Source organism: Pantherophis guttatus, chromosome 3 (genome assembly GCF_059756535.1).
Source record: "Pantherophis guttatus breed Tessera chromosome 3, ASM5975653v1, whole genome shotgun sequence".
Lineage (NCBI taxonomy): Eukaryota > Metazoa > Chordata > Lepidosauria > Squamata > Colubridae > Pantherophis > Pantherophis guttatus.
Genome location: NC_142065.1, coordinates 181,776,254 through 181,801,798, shown reverse-complemented (window position 1 = coordinate 181,801,798; position 25,545 = coordinate 181,776,254). Strand labels below are relative to the sequence as shown.

Here is a 25,545-nt window from a genome sequence, read left to right as displayed (position 1 = left end):
TATGAAAAAGTAGCAGCTATTAAATAATTATATATTTCCTTGCTTACTTTTTTATCATTTAATCTTTAAAACAGGGGTATCTCAAAACAGGGATATATAACTTCACAAAATCAATAAAACCATGTAAGATTTCAATACATTTTTAAGAAAGCAGAACAGGAAAAAACCAACAATCAGTTTAAAAGGGTGAATGAATGTTTGGCAGATTTCAAAAGCTTACCAAAGTTGGCATCAGCCACTCTAAGCAGAAAGGGGGTTTTGTAAACAGGGCTTCATCAAATAGTCTTATCCTCAGTCACTGTATTACAGACCATACCCACAGGTGGAACCATAAGTAGCATCTTCCAGCTGATCTGAATGTCAGCTATTACTGGAAAAAGTATTATTACAGGATTATATTTTAAAAATGCAAACTTGAATTGGTCCCCAAGTCTCACAGGAAACCAGAGTAGCATACACAATATAGGTATTATACATTCCCAACTTAACTGTTCCATTTAACAATTTGGCAGTTGCACTGTACAGCAGATGCATTAGGCATCATTTGCTATTCACATATTGCCTTTAACAGTAGCTCCATACCATTCTCAAGAATAAGTTACTGTAGTTATAAATTGTACTATAAAATTCATCTATACCAGATCAAGAAAGGGTCACAGAGCTAACCAGGTATCTGCAGTTAATACTATTGCGATTTATCATTTTTCTATTGACAGGTTTGAATCCAACAGAATTCCCAAGACATAAATTTCTTCATCTACAATGAGCCATCTTCCTGATTTATCAATTTGAGAATAATTTAGCAATATCATCTTTATTTTATAATAATTTGATTGTCTGCGATGCCTCATTCTTCATCCTCACCAGCAACATAGTAACTCTTGATTTCAATGGAATAATACTTATTAGTAAACTGATAATATCAGGAGCCTAGAACTCTGGATAACAACTCCTAATAGTTTCATAGCTGAGATACATAGTTGTCCTGTAAGTTTTTTATATAACAAGTTAAACTGGGTCTAGATAACTAGCCTTCTCCAAGTGCATCTTTAACTACTAATTACCACCGTCTTTATTGCTTTACTCAAAAAGGAATATTTACAACTCAGTGTTATTTCCACAAATCAAATTCTATAGACAGCATAATGTATTTCATAATGCAACATTAACTACTTCCCGGAATGTATAACAATGGTTTCTAAAGGAAAGAAAATCAGAGCTAGAATAGCTATGAAAGGGACAGGGCAAGGGAGAAAATTTTGAATGCATGAATAAATATTGTAACACTTTAGTGTTCAAGTTATCACAATGTGCTATGGAATGACAAGAATACCTGATTCAATTTCCTTTTTTCATTTAAAGGCCGATTTAACCCAAACATTCACAGATTAAAAATTTCTCATACAAACAAAAATAGTAAAAAAAAAAAAAATTAAAAACATTACATTTTTACCTGGACAGTTCAGAAGCAAAACAAATATGAAATTAACAATGTAAAAGAAAGAAAGTGTATTTTTATGAGTGAGGTAAATATGTGTGCCCACAAAATGATGGAAGCAGCAGTGAAGCATCATGCTGCAAGTTCTGACCTTTGGGACATGTGTACATTATTGTAACACACTGAAGACAAAGGAAGGGCTTGTATTGGAACACTACTGTTTTTGTCAGTCAGATTCCTCCTTGTCCCTACTTCTTCACACACCCAGGTCAGTTTAACACTATACATAAATGACAGATCTGGGCAATTTAAATTACAAGGTGAAACAATTTTTTAAAGAATAAAAAATATTGCTCATCTAAACTGCTGCTGGTTAGGAAAGCTTTATAATATGAAATTCTTATTGAAGAACATATGCTTTACATCTAAAAATATTTTTTTCATTAAAGGGTTTAAATAAAAAAAGAAACATACCTAAATTATAACTTTCCTATGGACATTTGCACACCCTTTTTTAGAAGTGGTGCCTTTTAATGTTGAGATCCACAAATGTGTTCCTTGGCATGTAGTAGAGAACAGCGGGGAAACTTAAAAATAGATCAAAAGTATAACTCAGAAATTATAATTTTAATTCCATAACTTTATGCAATTAACAGGAGATACCGAATGCAATGTTTTATAACAGTATCAAAATGCAATAGTTAGGCCACAAAAATTCCATACTCTTGTGGTATACAACACTAACATTTAAGAATATCCTTGACCAGATTACTGAGATACAATCACTACCATAAAACCAGGAGTGAATTTATTTTATTTTATGACGAAGAACCAAAGGAAAACTACACTTAAGATATTATTCTGTGTCTTGTTAATATACTAAAATAAAATTGAAATTATTCCAAATTGATTCAGTATTCTCTTTCCACAGACATACTTTATAGATTAGGATTATAAATTATAACAAAAAAGTGAAAAAATAACAAAGTCTTTTTACAGGATATAAGAATTGTCAGTATAAACCAAACAGCACAAATGCATGAGTTTTATTTCACGCTAAAGAAATCTTTGTTAAGATTATAAATCAAAGTGATTTGTGTAACTCAGAAGATAATGGATTAGTAGACTTTCCTGTAGAACCAGATGTTCAAAAGGACTTTCTGATTTTTTTTATAGTCTTGATACATTTCTTCTTAACATCCCCCTAAAAGAAATTTGTACAGGCTTCCAGCATCCTGTATCTTAATATCAGGCATTATTACTATATTAGACTACAACAATTTTTAATCACCAGCTATCAAACTGAAAAAACAGTGATTTTGTGAACATGTACAGATTTTTCTGACAATCTTCAAAATATGAATATACATAATATAATTTTTAGTCTGCGGTATTTTAGGGGAATATTGAATTATATAATATAATTTTATAATCACCTTAAAGCAGCAAAGTAATTAAACTAAGAATTTAGAAAAAAAATGCTTCTTTCCTTCTTTCTTTCTTTCTTTTTTTACTAATTTGATAATGCTGTTCCAAAAAGGCTGTTAAGAAATTGTGAATTTGTAGGATGAAAAGTGAACTACTGCCATGATATAGAAGAGTTACAAAACAAATTAGGATTTAATGGTCCATATACAACATGGAAAAAATTCAGAGGGGGATTGCCCAAATGTTCCATAGTAAGACAAGTCTTGCTTAATGTAATTATTAATGATCTGAAAAGGGTATGGCCAATGAGGTGGCAAAGATAGCAGATGACATGAATACATTTGGATCTACAAAAGGTGCTTTACAGAAGCATTAGAATGCACAGAAGCAGAGTGGCAAACAGAAATGTAAAATCGAGCCTGTTCTTCATCAATTCTTTTCCTGTGAATATTTTATGTGGCAAAAATTTTTCTACTATATGTTATATGTAGAAGTCAAGGAAATTAAATTTATTGCCTTTGTTTTTCCACAAGACTCCCAGCACTAAAACAAAGGATGCAAGTCTTAAACCGACTAATGCAGTTTTAGTTTTGGATAAAAAAATGTCACTGAATACAACAGGAACAAAATTCAAGAGTTAAATCCTCATGTTATCTCAGTGTTTCCTCAAAAAAAAAGGTGTTTTAGTGGGAAGAAATAATAATGTTCTTTTCTTTTAAACAATAAAACCAAACCAAAATGAGGACAAGACTATGTAGCATATTGTTTCCTTTCATACAATTCTAATAAAGGAAATAAAAAAGAAATTTTAACAAATATATATATATACAATTAGCCTTTAAATTTTTAATCTCAAAAATAAAATTCATCCATCCACAAAACCTTTCTTTCATTTGTGATACTTTTAATTTATCGAACAACCTATTAGAAATTAGGAAATCATATGAAACTATTTCTCTACACAAATCTTAAACAAAACATAATTTTTTGTCTTGATGTTGTCTGATAATTTTTTTGTCACTTTGATTAATGAATTCTAACACAAACTAAAAGAATATATTATACTGTATATATTATAAAGCAAAGATACGTTAAGCTGAAAATATTTCTTTTAAAAAAACTACAGCTGAATCATTCACGTTCAGTTGATCTATTTGGCTTTTGTTTAACATCCTTACTAAAGAATCAATTAATAATGTATTATTAATGTAAGCAAGGCACTGAATTTGAATATTTTAGCCCACAGGATTAGCTTTTATTAATGTCATAAAACCAATTTGGAAAAAAATGTATTTTTGAATCATAATCCAAATTCCTTCCCATAAATATGAAAAATACTGTCGGCCTATATATAGTAATCTATTTTACTGAAGCCTATTTATGCCTTTTCCCATGTATGTACTGTAGTCCTTTTTTCTAAAAACAAGCTTGTTTATTTTCTTAAGCCTTTCTTAATTGAACTTATATGGCAAATATTTTGTCTTTGCTGCTCTGCTCTCAAACTGCTGCATTTTGTCATTAAAGTATGGGATCACACATAAAACTTAATCTGTCAAATAAGTTTTTATGAGAGCTAAGGATTAGGGTTGTGTAACTCCTTTGATTTAATATCAATTTTTTTTAGTACATACAGAGTACAAATGTAGCACCTGTTTGTAGCTCCTTAAAGTTTCTCCCTAGGATTGTTCAAATGTCATCCATAAATTTAGTGCAATTTCACCAAAAGATACAGCTACTTTAAGGTGTTGCAGATACTGTAGGTGGCACATTTGTGGTCTCACATGCACTGAAAAATTTTTGGGGACTGAATCCTTAGGATTGCCCTTTCCTAAGAAATATGACATTGTACCTATTTTTGTTTATGATGATACAGTGATATGACAGTAATTATCTCTTACCTGAGACAATTAATTTTATTTGTTTATAAACAAAATAGATTTAATTTGTTTTTCTTTCTTCTCTTTATTATTATACCATTACATAATTAGAGAGTCATTGAAGACTGTACAGTAAAGATTGATAAGACTTAATAACAAAATATTTAAATGTATTCAAAACAGGAAACCATCAGAAGAGCTGCTGAATAGCAAGAATATATGAAATCTGTTCGACAAATGAAGTCTTTGCTTCCATCTTTACTGCTAAAGATATGGCACAGATGAGTTCCATTCAAAAGACTCATAATGAACTAAACTAAACTATTAATAAAAATATATAAGTTTGTTTAAGGCTGGCTATAGTCCAGTTATTCATAACAAATTGCTAATGTGGGTTTAATTATTAGTATGGTATCCAGATCAATAAATATGAAATATTAAGCTAGTGGGCTTAATGTCTGTTCTTGGAAAATGGTAAAAAAATTATTAAAAAGAAAATAATGAATATGTAGAACAATAAGTTTTTCTGTAAAGAAACCAGCATGGCTGGTTTGAAAGATATGTCTTCTCTTGTGTCATTCAACCTTTAGATTTGTGCTGAGTATCAATATGCGGCCAAATAGCTTTTGATGAAACATCTCATCAAATGTTTCTGAACAGTCTCAGCAACTGTGGAATAAGAGAATAGATGCTTTCATCTATTGATAACTAGTTAAGAAATTGAAAAAAGAGAAGATAAAGATGGACTGTTATCCCCTTAGAGAGATGATGTTGGAATTTCCTTATAGATGATCTAAAATTAGGGGGCAGACAGGAAAATAACCAAATTTTGTGATAATACCTAATTGTTTAGGACAGTGATGGTTAACCTTTTCGCCGTCGTGTGCCAAAAGCGGGGGGAGTGCAGGGCGGGATCACGCGTGTGTGTGTGTGCCCACATCCATAATTCAATGCCCCCCACGCCCCGTCCTCCTGTGCATGTGTGCACGACCCCACGCCCTGTGCTTCCCCTGCTTTTGGCACTTGGCGGCAAAAAGGTTACCGATGGGCCTGGTAGTCCTGTTTTTCGCCCTCCCCAGGCTCCAGAGGCTTTTTTGGAGCCTAGGGAGGGCGAAAACAGCTTTCCTCATTCCCCTGAAGGCCCTCTGGAGGCTAGAAACAGCCAATTTCCCGACTTCCGGTGGGTCCAGAAGGCCCAAAAATCAGCTGGCCGGTGCATGCATGCACGCTGGAGCTGACCTAGGGCAACGTTCACATGCCCACAGACATGGCTCCGCATGCCAGCTGTGGCATGCGTGCCATAGGTTCACCATCAAAGGTTTAGGACAATAGAATCAAAAATATATTCTTAAATTGTTTCAGTTCCGTTTAAGAAAAATACTGAGATATGCACACATGCTCACAAATTTCCAACTTCTCATACACATTTGAAGTAGTCAAGGATTAATTAGTGGATAGCAAATTGAAAATGTCAAGGAGGAGGAGGAGGAGGAGGAGGAGGAGGAGGAGGAGGAGGAGGAGGAGGAGGAGAAGAAGAAGAAGAAGAAGAAGAAGAAGAAGAAGAAGAAGAAGAAGAAGAAGAAGAAGAAGAAGAAGAAGAAGACCACCTCATGCTTAAGAAAGGAACTGAAAATAAAACATCAAAACAATAATTACTTTATTTAAATGTACAATGGTTTTTGCACATGAGCTACTATGGTTATCTCAAAATGAACATTGTAGAGTTGGTAAAAGTACAAAACAAAACAAGGAATTATTTTGGGCAAATGAACTGCAGAAACCAGAGCAAAGATAGATGATAGAAGTATATAAAATCCTGCATGTTATGGAAAATTAGACCAGAAACAAATGTCTCTTAAATGGAATATCTATTGAAACAAAATATAAGACCAATTGTGGAATTCCCAGAAAGTGATCAGGTTGGGATAGTTACTAACATAAGCTGTTTTAAAAGGAACTGAACACATTTGATGATTGATGAATTCCACTCTTGGCATCTGTTCCCACCTCCAGAAACACTGAAGCACTTTTTAAACTTTTTCAATCCTTCAAAATTTCCTAGGCAGATTGTTTATTCATCATGTCTTGTCAGAGTTGGAAACAGACTTTAAGATCACACCTGAATATTTATTTTTCTCTTAACTATACTAATATACTAAATATATCACTGTTTGGACAAGATAAAAAAGAAATTTAAACAATTAGCCTATCTAATGTAATCTATGTTTAACCTATAAGTTACCAATTAGATATATAAAGTATGTATTGAGCATTAAGATTTTTGTTTCATTATTTATTTATTTTTTGTATGTTTGAGTAATTGGGTTTAAAATATTGAATTTTGAAATCATCATTTAAAGAATGAAATTATTTGCTTTATGGATAAATCTGGAGAAATTATTAGTATTGGGTCAAAGAACAGAAATTATAGAGTAGTACTCTTATATAAGATTACAGACTTTGATTAGAGGGAAAGACAAACATAATTTTAGATACTTTTCAATATATTGTTATTGTTTCATATACCACTATGGACACTTGTACGTAAACATCACTGAAATTTCTTTCATTTTATCTAAAGAAGCTGGAGACTATTGTAATGCTTTTGCTTCAAAAGAGAAAAGGACTTTTCACTTGGGATTATGTTAGATGTTGCTTCATATCTTGAAACTATATTACAACAGGGTTAACTCAATTACTGTGGATACCAGTAGGGTCATTTCTATGACATGCTTGTTTTTGATACTCCACTAAGAACTTTACCTTTCATGTAAATGTGACCGTTCTTAGGAAAAGAAGGTCAAACAAACACTATTTCACTATGGGATATGCAAGGTCCAAGGCACAAGTTTTTTTATAAAAAAAAAAACAGCTCAGATATATTAAGGAAAAAAGTTGGGTTGCTTATTTTAAACTAGAAAAGCATCAGTAACTACAAATACAAAAACAGATACCTAGAAGTCACTTTAATGACTTTTTCATTATTAAATAAAGAACTATCCTCCCGATACATAAAATCAAGCTACACACACACACACACACACACATTTTTATGCACCAACGCAGTTTTATCTTATTTTCTACATATTTGAGCATATAGTCTGGCTTGGATATAGTTGTTAATATGCAGTGTTAGGGATTCCCACAGAAATAACATATCTATACATATGTTAGGCCAACAGTTTAATTATGAATGTAGTAGGGAATGTACACCTTGTTCTCTACAGTCAACTAATCAGAATAGCACTCTTGCATATTTTATCACTCATTACTCACTTTCCAGTCTGATAATTTGATATACAAACTGTGGCATTTCCTCAGTAGCTGCCCATACATTATAAAAGATTTCCAACTTATTAACATATACTATAAAGTTTGTCAGATAAAACATGTTCTGTAAAACTGAGAAACCTTGTAGAAGTGAAATTACAACTCACTGGGGAACTATGGACCAGTTATTCTTTCACAGCCCTATTTGCATCACACAGTTATTGGATAAAAATGCCACTATGTATAATGCCTCAATTTCATAGTGGAAATGGGCTATATATTATAATGAACAAATAATAAATGAACAGATTGTACAACATATGGCATAGTTCTGAGTATAAAGACACTTCTTAATGTAATACTCCAATATTTGTTTGTAATTAAGAGAAGCACTGTATATATAAAGAACTTCTACATAATATTTCAAAATATATTTCTACAAAGACTGGTTACAATTTTACTTAAATAATATTCCTTCCTTCCTTCCTTCCTTCCTTCCTTCCTTCCTTCCTTCCTTCCTTTTAAAAATAACAATTAAAAGACTATTGCTGGAGTATGATATCCCCTCGCAATATTAAAAAAATATGCTTTTCAAAAAAACCGCTTCAACATGGTATTACAAAATAATGCTTAGGTTGTTTACATATGACTTTTTCTATATTTTATAACTTAAAAGAAAAAATAACTCTTTGAAATGATTACTTTCTCACAACTTCATTTACAACATTTACAATTGTGAGGAAAATAAGAAGCAGGAGCAATAAGTAGGTTTGCTGCCTTGAGTTACATATAAAAAAGGCAGGATAAAAATCTAATAATAATAATTGCCTGCAAGCAAGAACTGGTGGGACCACAAAATAGAGAAAGTAATAGAAAATGAAGAAGCTAAACTGCTCTGGGACTTTAAAATTCAAACAGACAAGAATCTGACACATAATACCTCAGACTTAAGAACTGTCAATAAGAAAGACAAAAAAGTCTCGATGTTGCAGTACCTGGAGACAGCAAAATAGAACAGAAAGAAATATAGAAAATCACAAAATATAATAGAGTAGAATGACTATGGCAAAACAAAGATCGCACCAACATTAATAGGCACCTTGGGTACAATTCTAAAACTTCTGGAGAACCATTTGAACACCATTGGCATTGATAAAGTTACCACCAGTCAATTGCTAAAGGCAGCTTTACTTTGTGCAGATTACATCCTGCAACAATACCTTTAATACCATGAAACAACATCTGCCTATCCCAGGTTCTTGGGAAGGACTTGATAAATGGATTTAAATGCCAAATCCAATCAAAACATCTGCCTGACTGAGCAACAAATCATAATAATGCAATCAAGGCCAGAACTGAAAAATTATCAAAATGCACATTTTGCAAAGAAGCAGAAGAAACAATAGATCATAAACTGAATTCATGCAAGAAGATCACGAAAACTGATTATAAACAACGACATAACAATGTTGCCAAAATGATTCATTGAAATATTTATAAAAATGGCCATGTGCCAGTAATGAAAACTTGGTGGGAACATATAAATGAAAAATAGAAAATAAGCATGTTAAAGTATTGTGGGATTTCTGAATACAAATAACACACCAAATGTAATTGTGGTTAAAAAGAAGAAAGTTTGGATTATTGATGTGGCAATACCAGAAGATAGCAGAACAGAAGACGAAGAATTGAAGATGATCACAAAGTATCAAGATCTGAAAATCAAAATTGACAGTTTATGACATAAACCAGTGATGATGGTTCCAGTTGATATCAGCACACTGGATGCCATACCTCCCAAAATTTGATGGCACTTAGAAAATATGTGCATTGCCAAAACTTCCATTTGCCAATTGCAAAAGGGCACACTGCTTGGATCCGCACATATAACACAACAATATATTACAACATCCTATCATATGAAGAACTTGATGCAAATGAAGGCCAACACCAGCTAAAGAACTGGCAGCTATGGCTTGTGAACAGATACAATCAAAGGTGATTCATTACCAGAAATAAAATATTCAAGGATGCAGACTGGAAAATATTCAGAAAAATAAGGAAAATGGAAGACCCCCAAAGCAATAGTAATATAGTAGAGGAAATTCAGATAACCACAATTGCAATTATAAAGAAAACAGCTGATATGAATTACAGAAATGATAACTTAGAAGAATTAGAACTTAGAAGGTTCTGTCTGATAATAACAGAACCAGTGCAGCCAGCACTGAAGCAATCGTTGACTTAACCCCGGCCGACAAGAAAAATTAGAAGAGAAAATGTTACCATATGCAGAATTACCAATAAAAAGACCAAGATTGCTAGCATTGAAAGCAGTGCCCAAGAAACACGTGGCACTTATAATGATATGAATAAGAGGCTTGCAAGGATTTTTTTAAAAATCTAATGAACAGACCAATCAGGTTGCCTATAGTATAGCAGTGGTGGTTATAGAAGAACTGGGTATTGAAATTAGTAAACAAAAAACAAAATCATATTCAATTCCAAAGTGGAAGATAGGAATGGAGTATGAACTTTATTATGCAATAAAAAAACTTAAGATGAGATACAAGTAATTAAAATAAATTGAAAGAACAAAAATTGATGAATGTAAGAATCAAGAGAAACTCAATTTTTAAAAAATTGCCAGAAAAATTGAAGAAGCTTTTGGAAAAAAAATAAAACTGCAAATAACTGTGAAATTGAATTGAACACTATGAGGCATGAATCATCAAATTTAAGCAAAATCAGTTATTTAAATCAGACCAAAAGCAATTCTACCAAAGTGTAAATGGCCATATAAATTCTGAAAATAGAAACCAAACCATAAGGAAAGGTTTGGAAAGGTAAATGGGGAACTCAAAAGCATATTAATAAAAATGCTGGATGGATAAAAGATGAATCTGAAGAAGAATTTAGTAAAAAATCAAATGGAAAACCTAATAGTAATAGCAGAAATTGAAAAAAAATAAACAAATAGACATCTCCAGGAAATTATCAAATGCACAGCTTTGGGATCAAATATCTGAATAGCTTACAATTATACCTAAACAGCTTAACAAAATATTACATAAAGCAGATATCAGTGACTGATTTATCACTGACAAAACCTAATTCAAAAAGCCCCAGCGAAAGCGCCATGCCAGGAACCTGTAGGCCACTGATGGCTAACCTTTTCCGGAGCACGTGCCCAAAGCACATGTGAGTGCAGGCGAATGCGCGCACATGTCCAAACTCCCAAAATACAATGCGTGTGCGGCCCCTGTGCATGCGCCCTGGCCCCCGTGTATTGTGCACGGCCTGCTGAACATGCCCTGCCCCTGTGCATGTGTGCATGGCCCCCCAATTCACCCCACCCCAGATGTGTATGCCCCCACATGTGCCCCCATCCCCAAGCATGCACAATGCCCCCCGCATGTGCCCTGCCCCCCACGCACGCGTGGCAGAAACCCAACCAGCTAACTGGCAAGAGGCCTGCGCAGAGGTGCGCATGCATGCACGATTAAGCTGAACTAGCGCGATGGCTGTGTGCCCACAGAGAGGGTGCTGCGTGCCACCTTTGGCACGCGTGCCATAGGTTCGCTATCATAGCTATAGGCCAATAACATGCTTGCCTACAATGTGTTAAATTACTCAGAAGCATAACAATGGACAACATCCAAGATTATTTAAAATAAAATAACATTCAGTAGAACAAAAAGAAAAAAAGAAAGATATAAAAGATCAATTTCTGATTGATAAAATGGAATTGCAAAAGTCCCCTCCCCCAAAAAACAATTTATATATCATATGGATTAATTATAAAAAGATGTTTGATTTATTACTATATACTTGGATCATAAAATGTTTGGAAACAACTGGTGTCAGGAAAAACATTAAAATGCTATTTAGAAAAAATAACTGAAATACAAAATGGATGGTTGGGAAAGAAAAATATTGGCTTATCAACATTAAAGAGGAATTTTTATTACTCTTATTATTTGTACTATTTGAAAGTAATAAACTTACTTTCACTGATTTTTAAGAAAAGAAATTTTGGCTATCAAATGGTAAAAATGATACTAAAATCTCATATTGTTTCCTGTGTATTATCCAAAGTTTTATGGAAAACTGAGAAATTGAAATCCAATTGACTCCTCCTCAAGATGGTTGCTGAACGGTAATTGGCTCTTGTGATGATTTGCTGATTTTTCTGCCAAAGCTGGTTCTCTGGCAATGCTACTCCCTGGATTTCAATAGGAGCACTTAGGAATGACCCAAAATGGCTTTTATATGGCCATGGACCCATCTGGGAAGAGGAGTCTTTAAGATTCCAGTACCGTGTGGGAGTGGTCGGAAAGTCATGCACATCCATCTTCCTTTCAGCTATTCATTTTCTTAAGCATGCCTGGGTTTTAACTTCATTTTTTGAATTTTATGCCTTTACCTGCTTTTTATTTTTAAAAGTTGACCAGCTGGCTGAATGCTGATTTATTTTAAACTCACGCTAGACTTTAGCTGTTTTTTTTTTCCTTTTTCCCTTTGATTTATGCTGTTCTTTCGAATAACTTCGTTTTCTCCCGTAAGAAAACATGGCATGTCCTTGACGGTAAAAGTGCCTTCATTTGACTTACATTAATACTGGACTCTCACCACAGGGTTTTTGAATTTTTTTAATTTGCAAAATATTTGGGAGTTTACTGTTTTAAAAAATTTCTTTTAATCTTGAATCAAAATATCCAGAAAATATATTTTCTATGTTTTTTGTTGGGTTTTTTTTTTTGTTTTGTTTTTTTGCTTCAATGTTTTTTGCTTCTTGGCTAACTTTCATAGAGCAACATTGTATCAGATTACAGACAAGCAAGGGTGACTGATATCCAGGAAAGATAACATGTTTTTTTTTGGTTGAAAATTTATTTTAAAAGTTTGAGGAAATGATGGTGGCTGTGAAAATATTCAGCTGCATGCAGTTCTAGATAAGTTAGATTCATAAAATCTAAAAAGGCAAGGTGGCACAGTGGTTAGAGTGCAGCACTGCAGGCTACTTCAGCTGACTGCTAGCTGCAGTTCAGCAGTTCAAATCTCACCGGCTCAAGGTTGACTCAGCCTTCCATCCTTCCGAGGTCGGTAAAATGAGGACCCAGACTGTTGGGGGCAAGATGCTGACTATGTAAACCGGTTAGAGAGGGCTGTAAAAGCACTATGAAGCGGTATATAAGTCTAAGTGCTATTGCTGTAAAAGGAATGTGATTGAAAAGCTGCAGACCTGTTGGAAATCCTGAAAAGAGATATGGACTGTACAGATATAGAACCAACTGAATCATTTGCATAACTCTCTCTGAAGTTCAAGCCTGCAATCTTTTACAATAGCAGAAGCCTGTCTGAATGGAAAAGTGACAAATGGTTTTTCTTAAGAGGACTGAAAAACATTGGAATGGATTTGTCACATTCAAACAGGAATGACTTTCATTAGATTTTGTTAGGAAGATAGACCAACTATAGAGACTGAATTTATTGTATATAGACAACAATTATATATAAATAAGATATTGTATTAAGAAATGAATATGGACATTTGATCCAGGACAAATTACTGTTATCTCTTGGTAAGATTTGGGATAGATAAGATGCTGTGATAAATTTTTCTATGAGTTGAGTACAATAACAGTTTGTTAACAGACAGTTGTGAAGTTTTAACCTTGCCTTTTTTATTATTATTGTACCTCCTGTTAACTATTTTGCCATTAATATTGTATATAGAATGACAGGTCAATAATTTGTAAATACTGTAGATTTAGTAGTTTAAATTTTTTCTTGGCCTGTTAGTAGTTTAAATTTTTTCTTGGCCTGTTAGTTTCCCACAAAAGGTGGGAAATTAATAAATAATATTGTAATAATGTCTTAATCAGCATTCAACTAGGCAGGATACTGTGTGTATAGGCACCTATTTTCAATGTTTTGTTTGTTTTGTGTTTTGTCTTTAATTTGTTGGAGTGTTGTATTTTAATTTTTTTGAATAAAATAGGAGTGTTTTTTTTTAAAAAAAAAATTGAAATCCAGGCATTGACAAACACGGTAAGAATTTTAGCCCATATACAACAATATATTTCGGCCTAGAAAAATGTGCTAAAGTAGCAATAAAGTGGTAAAATCATGAACACTAATGGAATTGAAATGCCAAATGGTCAAACCATCAGGAGCCACTAGGATGACAAATACCTAGAGATTTTAAAGTTAGATAACCTCAAGCATGAATAAGTTAAAAATGTGATTAGCAATTTTCTTACTCTTTGGATGCATTATTTACTAAAGACAAAACTGAACAGTGGAAATTCTCTTCCATACCATTGCTACCTGGGCCCTATTCGTAATACAAAGTGTAATACAATGTTGTATTTATTAAGTGGTCACAAGCTGAATTGGTTTGGATTAGAAAACAAGAAAACTGATGACTATTCACTATGCATAACATCCTGTAATGATACTAATAGATTATACCTGTTCTGCAGAAATGGAGGTGGAGTTTTACTTCAGGTCAAATAAATTGTCAAAGAATAAAAACATGCATTGGTTGATTGTGTAAAAAACAACCAAGAACAAGCATTGATGCATATTAAAAAAAAGTGGAATTTACAGAATGTGCAGGAGAGATGGGAATATTGAAATAATGTAATAAAATCACAAAGAGAATGCTGGCAAAAGATTGAGGAGAAAGTGGATAAAGATAAAATCTGGAAATGACTTACAACTGGAATATTAGAAAAAGAAACTGAAGGCTTGAGTTTGGCTGTGCAAGAAGCTATTTGAATCAATGCAATAAGGACCAAAATTGAAAGATCATCAAATCATGCAAAGTGCAAATTGTGCAAAAAAGCAGACGAAACAATAGATCATATACTGCATTAGGCTTGGGAAAATGGTTGTACAAACTAATTATAAATAACACAGTTGCCAAAATGATTCACTGAGACATCTGTAAAAATTATGTACTAGTAATGAAAAAAATGTTGAGACCATACAGTTGAAAAAGTAGTTTAAAAGGAGCAAACGTGGTATTTCTCAATACAAATAGATAAAATCTTGATTACACACTAGACAACTGTTGTTGAAAAGAAGTCAGTGTGGATCATTGATATGGCAATACCAGAAAATAACAGAAGATAAAGAATTGGAGAAGACAGCAAAGTATCAAGATCTGAAAACTGAAACTGAAAGATTATGGCATGAACCAGCCTTGGTGGTTCTTGGGGAGACCTCGATGTGTATGAAGACCAACACCAGCTAAAGAACTTGAAAGTGTGACTTCACATTGTTGTGAACAGATAATAATAAACCTATGTACTTCAATATAATAGCAGACTATTAAAATATTTTTAGCCCTAATCATATAAAAATAGAATAATTGAAAATAGTACATAGAATTAAATTCAGAGTAAAATTATCATGTCTTAAACCTCATTTATATGTGAAATAATATTTTTCAGTAACTGCATATAAATAATAAGCAAATAATACGTTTAATTTAAACAAGCAATTACAAAAATGTTTAAAAACATGCTTAAATGTACTCAAACTTTCCAATTTCCTTTTGCACGATCATTTGTATGCAAATAAGAACAACAGTTTAATAACTAGAATTGCACATATCTGTGCAATTTGATTTCAAAATTTAAATGTACTACAACTCTATTGAAATGGAAACAATGACGTTCTGTTAAATCTATATTGATCAGATTTTATTATTGAATGCTAAAGTTTTAATTGCTTACATAATTAAATTTAAATGAATTATCCAGATTCCCTCAAATAAAATGAATTTTGGCTCTGATTTTCAGCTAATGTCTGAACCAATATTTTGTTTTTTTTACATCCAAAGTCACTCGGTTGAGTTAAATGAATAAATGAATGAATGAATGAATGAATGAACAAACAAACAAACAAACAAAAAAACAAACAAACAAATAAAAGCAAGCGTTGGGTGTACTTTGAATGGGTTTTCCTTGTTATTTTTTACATGGTTTTCCAAATCCAATTTTTTAACCCTGATGCTTTCATGCATAATATCAATAATGAGAAAAATGCAAGCTTTCACTGAAGGAATTAGTAGTCTTCAAATCATCTAAATCCTGGTTATATCACTCCTAAGCAAAGTGGCACAATAAATTAATACAATATCTTTCGCTAAATCAAAGTACAAACATGCAAACATTAAAAGGGAAGCCAGATAGACTATTCTGCTTCACTAAAGACAGAATAAAAAGTTTGTGAAATTAAGCTTTCTGCTTTGAATCAGACTTGAAGAGCTAGAATTCTTCCTTCTAAAGGCAAAGGAATATTAGTTGTTCAGTTGAATGGCAGATGCCAAATGGTATTTATATTTCCTGCTGAAGATGCTGGCTCACAGGCCAACCAGTTGACCATGAAAATTCTTAGCCCTAAGTGACCCAAAGACTGACTATAAATCTATCCCTAAAATACAGTCAATGCTCCATTTGTTCTTCCAGACTTTCCGTATGTAATGTTAAACATTTTACTGTAATCTAGTTACATTGGGAACTTTTAAGGCTGGTAGCAATAATTTGTTTGCAAAACGAAGGATTACGGTAAACTTTTGTTTAAAATAAACACATTATAGGGTCAGCATTACCCAAGGGAATGTCACTTAAGAACAGGATTATGCAATTATATTGCATTTAACAAGAGGAATAAGTCAAAGGCATAAAAACAGATGGAAAAAAAGGTACTAAATTAATGCTTCTTTTTTAAAAAAGATTGCAAAACAGTGCAGCTTGCCATCATGTGGTTAGATCCATTTTCATAACTATATTTGCCCTAAACTGGAAATTATTCAGACTACTACAACTGCAAAACTTGGTAGCTAGAGTAATGTCTGGCAATTGTCTTTATACAATTTCATATTGTATTTTATATCCTGGCATCCAGTTTATTTTTCAGCCCAATTCAAGGTCCAGGTTTTGACTAATAAAGCCCCGAAGATCTTAATGCTAATCTTTTTTTTTCTATATGGCTCTCTATGATCATCTTCAGAAATGCTTTTACAATGACACCTGTAAGGGATTCAGGGGTATCAATATCATCCATAGATATGCTGTTTCTATTACTTTACAACATGTCATTGAATGCCTAATTATTATCTCATTTATCTCATTTGTGTCAGTGTATAACATTAGCATATTACGCAATTCTAATTGCTTGCATAATTAAATTTAAATGAATCATCTGGATTCCCTCAGATAAAATGAACTTATGGCATTGTTTCCAGCTGATGTCTGAACCAATATTTTGCCTCTTATATCCAAAGTTCACTCAAGGAGTTCAATCAAAGTTTGACAATTCAGGTGTCACCAAGGCCAGAAGATGGACAATATAGCATACTTTCTTCAGAATTACATATATTGAATTGGAAGCGTGACAGATTTCAATACCATTTAGGTATATTTCAAGTCAATGTTTTTTATTTCTTTTTTATAATTTTGTTTTCATCCTTCCAATTATTATTTTCATTTCAAAAATACTAATAAGCAAATGTTTAGAGAAGTTGTCATTAAATGTAGCCTTGGCTTATAATAAGGCCCTTTGTGATGATAATTACAGATTATTTGGAAGATTATTTTAGGGATTTCTAAAGCTGCAGAGGATAAAACATAACTGGTGGGAAAGAGATAACCTAGTAAAAGCTAGTGAAGACTGAGTTGAATATTCTGGATACCATGGCCAGAAAGGTTGAAGGCAAATGTTGCCGCCCTTTGGACTTGGGGGGATTAAAAGGCAGAGAAAGATTTAATAGTTTTGGAAGTATGTATAGCAAAAACTGACTTCTGTGATGAATAAGTTCTCCCTAGGCTAAGATTGATACTGTGATATATTTGACTCTCTATTACTATGGTGATGCTAAATTAACTCAGAGAAATCTTACCAACTGGGGAGCTTATACTAGTGATTTATACATACTTTTAACAAATAATAAATAAATGATATGTTATATTTTTTTACAAGACCAAACATTCCCGATATGGTTAAAGAGCCATTTCACATATCTCAAAATATGCATTTCTGTATGCATAAGTTACTATTAAATTCTATGCTGCTACAATAGTGTTATCGTTTAAATTGCCTCCATTAAAAATTAGAACTCTTAATTCATAGCTTCCCATTAAATTCACAAAATTTACATTTTATTCATTGCCCAAGTAATCAAAATATGCACGTTAAGAATAATGCTGGTCATAATTGATCCCCATTTGTTAATCAATTAAAAATGATATGATCGAGAGAGTATATCAATGATGGAATTCAAATTTTATTACTACCGGTTCTGTGGGCGTGGCTTGGTGGGCATAGTGTGGCTTTGTGGGTATGGCTTGGTGGGCATGGCAAAGGAAGGATACTGCAAAATTTCCATTTCCACCCCACTCCAGGGGAAGGATACTGCAAAATCACTATTTCCTCCCCACTCCAGGGGAAGGATACTGCAAAATCACTATTTCCTCCCCACTCCAGGGGAAGGATACTGCAAAATCCCCATTCCCACCCCACTCTGGGGCCAGCCAGAAGGTGGCATTTCCCGGTTCTCCGAACTACTCAAAATTTCTTCTACCAGTTCTTCAGAACCTGCCAGAATCTGCTGAATTTCACCCCGGATTATGTGTGTGCTGCTGTAAATTTTCTTACTGCTTCTGTGCAGGTGGATGATACCATATGCCACGTAGAAGTTCAGCGGTCTGCATTACAGACAAGGCCTTTAATAAATTCCATTCACTTTCTTGGCAAGCAAGTAGTTGCTTGTATTAGAGCTGCTGGGAAGGCATATGGCTTACAAACCACAGCTTTGCTATACATATACAAGTGCACACTTTCTCATAAATAACCAATACTTATTTAGCTTGATCTTGATTATCATTTTGGAACGCTATTACTTCTGCCTTAGGCAAATGAGAAGCAAGTATTTTTCAAGGACAATTCTCTCTAAAGGATCAAAGCAAAGCATGCTTAGTAGCAGTGAATACAGCTTTGTTCCCTCAGCTACCAGTAGCCATAGACATAAAATAGTGTTTCTAAATACTTATGGAAAGATCATCAACACTTTTTGCCTTGAGTTTTCTTCCAGAATACCATGGCCCACATATTTTTTACTATAAAACATGAAAGAAAAGGTGTTGCTCTGGTCAAATAAAAATAAAGCTTACTAGTTTGTGTCTCAGATTTAAGCAGGCCAAATCCTGCCAAAGACATTAAAACAACATCTGCAAAACAGATTTTCATTAAATTCATCGGTTGAAAGCTAAGCTCTTAGGCAGATGATGCCTTAGAACTAACCTTTCACCTTGAATTAGAATTAGGTCATTCAACTTTTCTAGTTTTTGAAAAAAATAAAAGTTAAGGGTAAAACTAATGCTAATAGTAATGGTATTATGAATCAACTATATTCTATTAAAAACAAACAAACAATTAAAAATGGCAAATTGAATTTTGTTATTTATTCTTCTGACTGCAGAATATGTACTATTGTACTATCATCTAAGTATTATAGAAGTCTCATTGACTTTGATGGCACCTACTTCAAAGAACAAAGTAGATGTCTTTAATTTATGTTTTTACTAATATAGATTAAATATTGGTTTGTTATATTAGGCAACTGATTGTACAAATTACCTTTTTATTCAGCAGATAGAAATGTTTTAATACTTGAGTAGCTTCCATTTTTACATCATGCTTCATCCATACTCAAGCAGCTTTGATGCTTCTTTTCTCAAAGCAATTTATACAGAAGTATATACAGCCATGCATCTAAGGTGCATAACTCTAGATGGCAAACAATATATACAAAACCAATATAATATCTGTAAACCATTAAAATAATAATATATGGTACAAAAACCAAACAGATAAACATGGCATAGTTTGTTATAAATATATTGGGTCACCTAGCATGCTATGATCTCTAACCCGGTATCATATAAGGCTTGGGGAAAAAGAGCCTTCTGAAATATCAAGGGGCCTGGGGACTATCCAAATCTTGGCGAGAGGGGGAGGTATTGTGACAGGGAACATGTTGTGACAGAGAACCTGGACCCACTAGTGCCATGATGGCGAACCTATGCCACGGGTGCCACAGGTGGCACGCGGAGCCATATTAGTGGCCACGTGAGTGTTGTCCTAGCTCAGCTCTAGCGCATATTCACACACCAGCCAACTGATTTTCAGGCCTTCCGGTCCCACCAGAAGTCAGGAAACTGGCTGTTTCCAGCCTCCGGAAGGCCTTGGGGAGGATGGGGAAGGCTGTTTCTGCCCTCCCCAGGCTCCTAGAAAGCCTCTGGAGTCTGGGGAGTGGAAAAAACAGGTCTACTGTGCCCACCGTGCCATTGCATGCCAAAAACAGGGGGAAGTGGGGGGGTTCACATGCGCATGCGTGGGAGGGCAGGGCAGGGCACATTGAATTATGGATGCGGGCACACGCACCCCCTCCACTCCCCCCGCTTTTGGCACACGACGGCAAAAAGGTTAGCCATCACTGCACTAGTGTAAGAAAGGGGATAACCAGAGTGTATCTATCCTGTCAGATCTGGTGGACCAGGTAGAACCCCTTTCTATAATACCCATTTAATAGCAGTACAGTTGTGATTCCAATAATTTTCCTTCAATAAAAATGTATTTTCTTATTGCTATATTTTGAGACTGACAAAAAGAATGTATTAGCTAGACAGCAGAATACCTTTTCTTTGCCAGTCCATTTCATTATCAGACTGGCCTATTTAGTTGAGACCATGAGTTAGGGAACCTAACTTTTAAATAAACCAAAACAGAAGGAAGATTGAAGAATTTAGTTAAGAAACTGGGGGGAAAAACAATTGCAAACATAGCATTCTCTTCTGATATTTCAAAGATTTGGTGGAGGTTTGCATGATTTTATGTCTACAATTTGGAAGCTCTAGAATTAACTGATTAAATGCTAGGGAAATGTAATAGTACTGTATGGCAGTATGATTTTATGTATTCAGTATTTATTTATTTATTTGTTTGTTTATATATTTTAGAGGAGGAAGACAAGACCTTTCAGCCAACGAGACTAATCCTCCCTCCCTACACCAGTATCACTCTTGTGTCTCTAATGAATTTTATTTCATTTTCATTTTTAAAAATTGTAAAATCCCCTTCCAGAGTTTTACTCCAGGAATTACACAGAAAGCAGAACATTTCTCTGCCACAAAAGAAAAACATGTTGTTCATATAATCTCATTGCTTTGATAGGTAATACTGTAAAATTATTAGAGATTTGAATAAAAACTTCCTCTATTTTTTTGAATAAACCCTTTGTATGAATATTAAATCCACACAACCAAAATACAGCACCCATGTATGAAAGGTTTGCAAATGACACAAAATAGAAAATGTTAGGTCAACTAACCGATGATAATTCAAGTGTTCACAATTATAAATTACTTTAAATCCTACCAGTTCTGTATATATTCTATATATGATCACTGCTTTGAATTAGGAGAAGGAGATTTTTTTTTAAAAAAAAGCAAGATGTGAAACATAAAAACCTAATGATATGATAGCTCGATATTATATAGCTTTAGTACAAATCTTCTGATGTCATTGTAATTTAAAAGATTACTTTCTAAGGGTTGTCTTCATATTCCCTACTTAAATATAGGGTTTCCTGCCTAATCAGTGGGTTGGATTAGAAGACCTCCGAGGCCCCTTTCAACTCTTATTCTACTCTATTCTATAAATAAACTAGTTAAATTATATAATTGCAAACAAAAAATATGATACTTTTAATTTCTTATATGTTAAAAACATTTAAAGGAGTGACAACTACTCGACTGTCTTGTAAGACTTCTAGTAGGTTTATTATGGGTAAAGTGATGTTATGTTTAATATTATGGGTATGGAAGAAAATTAAAAGTAGCATTTATAAATATAGAGGTGCCTACTTTCTTGATAAACATCACATGCTTCTAAAACATGTAATTACTCAGAACGATTTCTAAACATATCCTGAAAAATAAAATGGTGTCAGGCACTCTGATTAGTCCATATCTGTAAACTTGTCTTTTGATTCTAGATATCTAGAAACTTTTCTATGAAATTATCCCCCTTGCAGAGTTTGAAGGCCAGCGGAAAGTTAAAGTTCTATTGTACCTGAAGTTGAAGGCAATAGCAGTTACCAATATGTTTAAGTCTGCCTCCAAGGAAATAAATTTCATCATGTGTAATTGTAGCAGGTCAACATAAAAAGGTTGAATGGGGATATTAAGCAAAAGGCTGAAGGCCACATATTTTCAGAAGAGTTTCTTGCACAGAGGGAGGAAAGAGAAAGGAAAAGAAGAGGGAATGACAGCTTTTCCCTTATAAAATTCAAATACAAAATTTATTCATTACTTTGTACTTTAAAAACCAGCTTTCAGCTACCTGTCTAACATCATAATTTACACAGAGTTAAGTTTTTTTTAACCTTTGTGGAGAGAAAGTTGCCTACAGAACTATTTGCCTATTTTATTTTTACTTTGTGTGCAATTTACAATAGGATTTGAGATGAAACATACATTATTTTTCAACAGCTGATTTAGTCCATAAATATTAATATTTGCATTACTTAGTACTACTACTTTATAGATTAAGCATAAAAATTGCTTTGCATTGTATTTAGATTAACTAAATGCTGCCCATCTCAAAACAGTGATTCTGTACATGGCCAATCTTTTAGTATCCTAAACTGGATGAATGTTTTGAATAAAACGTTCAGATAAAGAAATAAAAAACACCTTGGCAAATGACAAATTTGGAACACAGAAATGAATGTGCTATAAAGCGATCCAGTAAAACATTACTAAAAACATTATCCAACAATTAAAATTTGGAAGCATAATGGTATATTAGGTTATAATAGTATTCATCACCCTGACAGATTCAAAGCATTTTCTTCCAGGCTTCAAAACAATGAATTTTCCTTTATATGCTGACACTTTCTATATCACACCTTTTAATGTTGTTGGGTTTTTTTTTTGTTTTGTTTTTTTGTAAGGCTTAGAAAAAGAAATAGGCAAAAAGACAATACACCGTACTTGTAAATCTCATAATAAAAATATAGTTCACTGGTGTACATTTTCAATAGATACTGAAGTCACAGGCTTTGGTTGAGATGATTTATGATTGATCTGTAGCATGACGGTATAGTATTTTTTTATATACAATAGTAAACAACTGTCAGTTCAAATATGTGAAAGCATTTGTACTTAACATTTGGTTAACAAAACTAATTAGGTACACGATGTCTTTAATTTAACAATTTCACCTAAATCCTATGTATACATTTTTAGGGATAAAACTCAAGTATCTCATTAGGATGTATTTCTGAATATGCATGCAAAGGGTTGTGCTGATAATAGAACTGTAAAGATTGATTAAATAAACAAAGAGATAATATGTTCAAGATGCCAGTTTTGAGGTGGCAGACTATTTTTTCTTATTTTTTTAAAATTTTAAAATCTCTCAACCTTTGCCCACCCCCCACCCCGATCATTTTCACAATTTACTGCCAGCTGAAATTACTGGTAGGTCCTTACCTTGTAAAGTCTCCAGGCTGCCTCATGCCTGTGATTGGTGGTGTGTAAGCGCAATTTATCCACACTGTTGGTGTAGTAGTCACAAGCATTACATTTCAGGTGAACTGGGTTGCCAATGGCAATGCACTTCAGCCTCCACTCGTTCGTTTTTCCTCCTTCCTTAATATGTGCCACCAGTTGATATTTCTGCATGTGTTTGTCAGTCTTGCAGTGGAGCTGGAAGTTGGCTTTGAGCTGTGTGTTGTAGTTACACAGCTTGCATTGGTATATGTCTCCAATTACAGCCCTCCACTCCTCTTCAGGGAGAGAACGTTCACTGCTCACATGCACACTTAGGGCCTCCAAGCTGTCAGAGGTGAATTTGTTGCAAACAGCACACTGGAATAACTTCAGCGCTGGGTCACTGATATAAGGTGACAGCTCTCCTGCAGTAAGGAGGGACAGGTCATCACCCATTAGCTGACCACTGGCAAGCCGGATTTCAGGTGGCAGCTCATTATTTACTACAGGGGAAAAAATTAAAAGGGAAAGTAAAGACCAGAAAACATAAAGAGAATCTGCGTGTGCACATAGACACACATGCACACTGGAATCTATAACTAAAGCCTTGACGAGGGACTTGCTTTCTCTAGAGCTTAAACTATAAAAAGCTGTAATAGGATTGAATCAGGATCAATTACAATCATCCCTTTCAACTTCTGAATTCCCTCATCAGATAGCTTTAATTACTCCTACTGGGCATGATGTCATTCTGGAATTTTTATTTTCAAAGACATGAGCGTTGATCAATAAAATAACAAAACAGTAAGGCTTTTGCAACATAAAAGCTGAGATTAATTTACACCACACTAATTGTAGTTTCAATATATCCTTTAAATACTCTAATTATAGCTCTCACATATATGACCCACATACATGCACATATGAAAACCGAGGAATGGCAATTCAGAAAGTTCTATCAATTTTAATTTGACTGATTTCAAACACAGTTTGGTTGTACAAAATAGTTGTGGGAAATAGGTTTTTTTCCTCCATCCTGATACTTTATGTCATCATAAATTAATCATAAGTGTAAATGTAACATAAATGGCTATAAAAATCAATTTCTTTGTTGACTCAAACCAAGCCATTATCCCAAAATCTCAGTTCCCTATTTCTCTACTTTAAAGAGTTGCCCCAACACATTTAATTTTCATATAAAAATATCAAATTATTAATAATTTATTATGAATATTGATATAGTTTTGATATTTGAAAGGTAATAAATATAGCATCAGCTATAATGTTGGGCCAGACTAAAAGCATTAATCAAAAAAAAATTGCTACAAATAAAAAAATTGTATTTCTTCATATTTATTTACACTACATGCAACAGGAAAATGGAACAGAAAACATACTGCTATTCTTTTAAACTTTGTGTTAACTGATATTGTTTTCTATGTGACTTTGATACATATTATAAAATCCTTCTTTCAAGACTCACGTAGAAAAGAATAAAAAAATTGTAAAAAGAAGAATTTACAAGTGGATGAATACTTGGATTTTATTAAATCCCCAAAATAACTATTTTTTTCCATTTAAAGTTGACAACAGTGTTCAAAATATTTTCTAGAAAAAGTCAGTGGACTATTCTACATTTATGTTAAGAACTATAAGTATTCATAATACACAAAAACAAGAATGAAAAATGAACAGATACTGACCAAGTCCTGGTGCCAAAGCTGCTGCGGTTGCTGGATCAAGCTGGAATGGATTGATCATCATCTGAGGGTCAGCTGGATTCTCTAATTTCATTCCAGTCAGGCCTATGTTCTGGGCTAGGTAGTACTGATAAAGTTCTGCCTCAGCTGGTGCAAGGCCTAAGTGCAGGTTGTGCTGAATCTGCTTCATGTTTTGCTGCAAAAGCATCATATTATGCATGTGCTTCTCACTAGTCATATGAATACGAAGGTTTCTAGCC

General features: G+C 33.6%; 1 protein-coding gene across 5 annotated transcripts in view; it reads right to left on the bottom strand.

The window, feature by feature from the left end:
- ZFHX4 (zinc finger homeobox 4) overlaps positions 1–25,545 on the bottom strand; it is a 198,334-nt gene that overhangs the window by 140,367 nt on the left and 32,422 nt on the right. For all 5 annotated transcript variants that reach the window (XM_060681930.2, XM_034429997.3, XM_034429994.3 and 2 more), the window contains exons 2-3: positions 25,289–25,545; positions 23,586–24,088 (exon numbers count right to left, since the gene is read on the bottom strand). The exon at positions 25,289–25,545 is cut by the window's right edge and continues 2,355 nt beyond it. In XM_060681930.2, coding sequence (XP_060537913.1) covers positions 23,586–24,088; positions 25,289–25,545 — 760 coding nt within the window. The remainder of the gene's footprint in view (positions 1–23,585; positions 24,089–25,288) is intronic.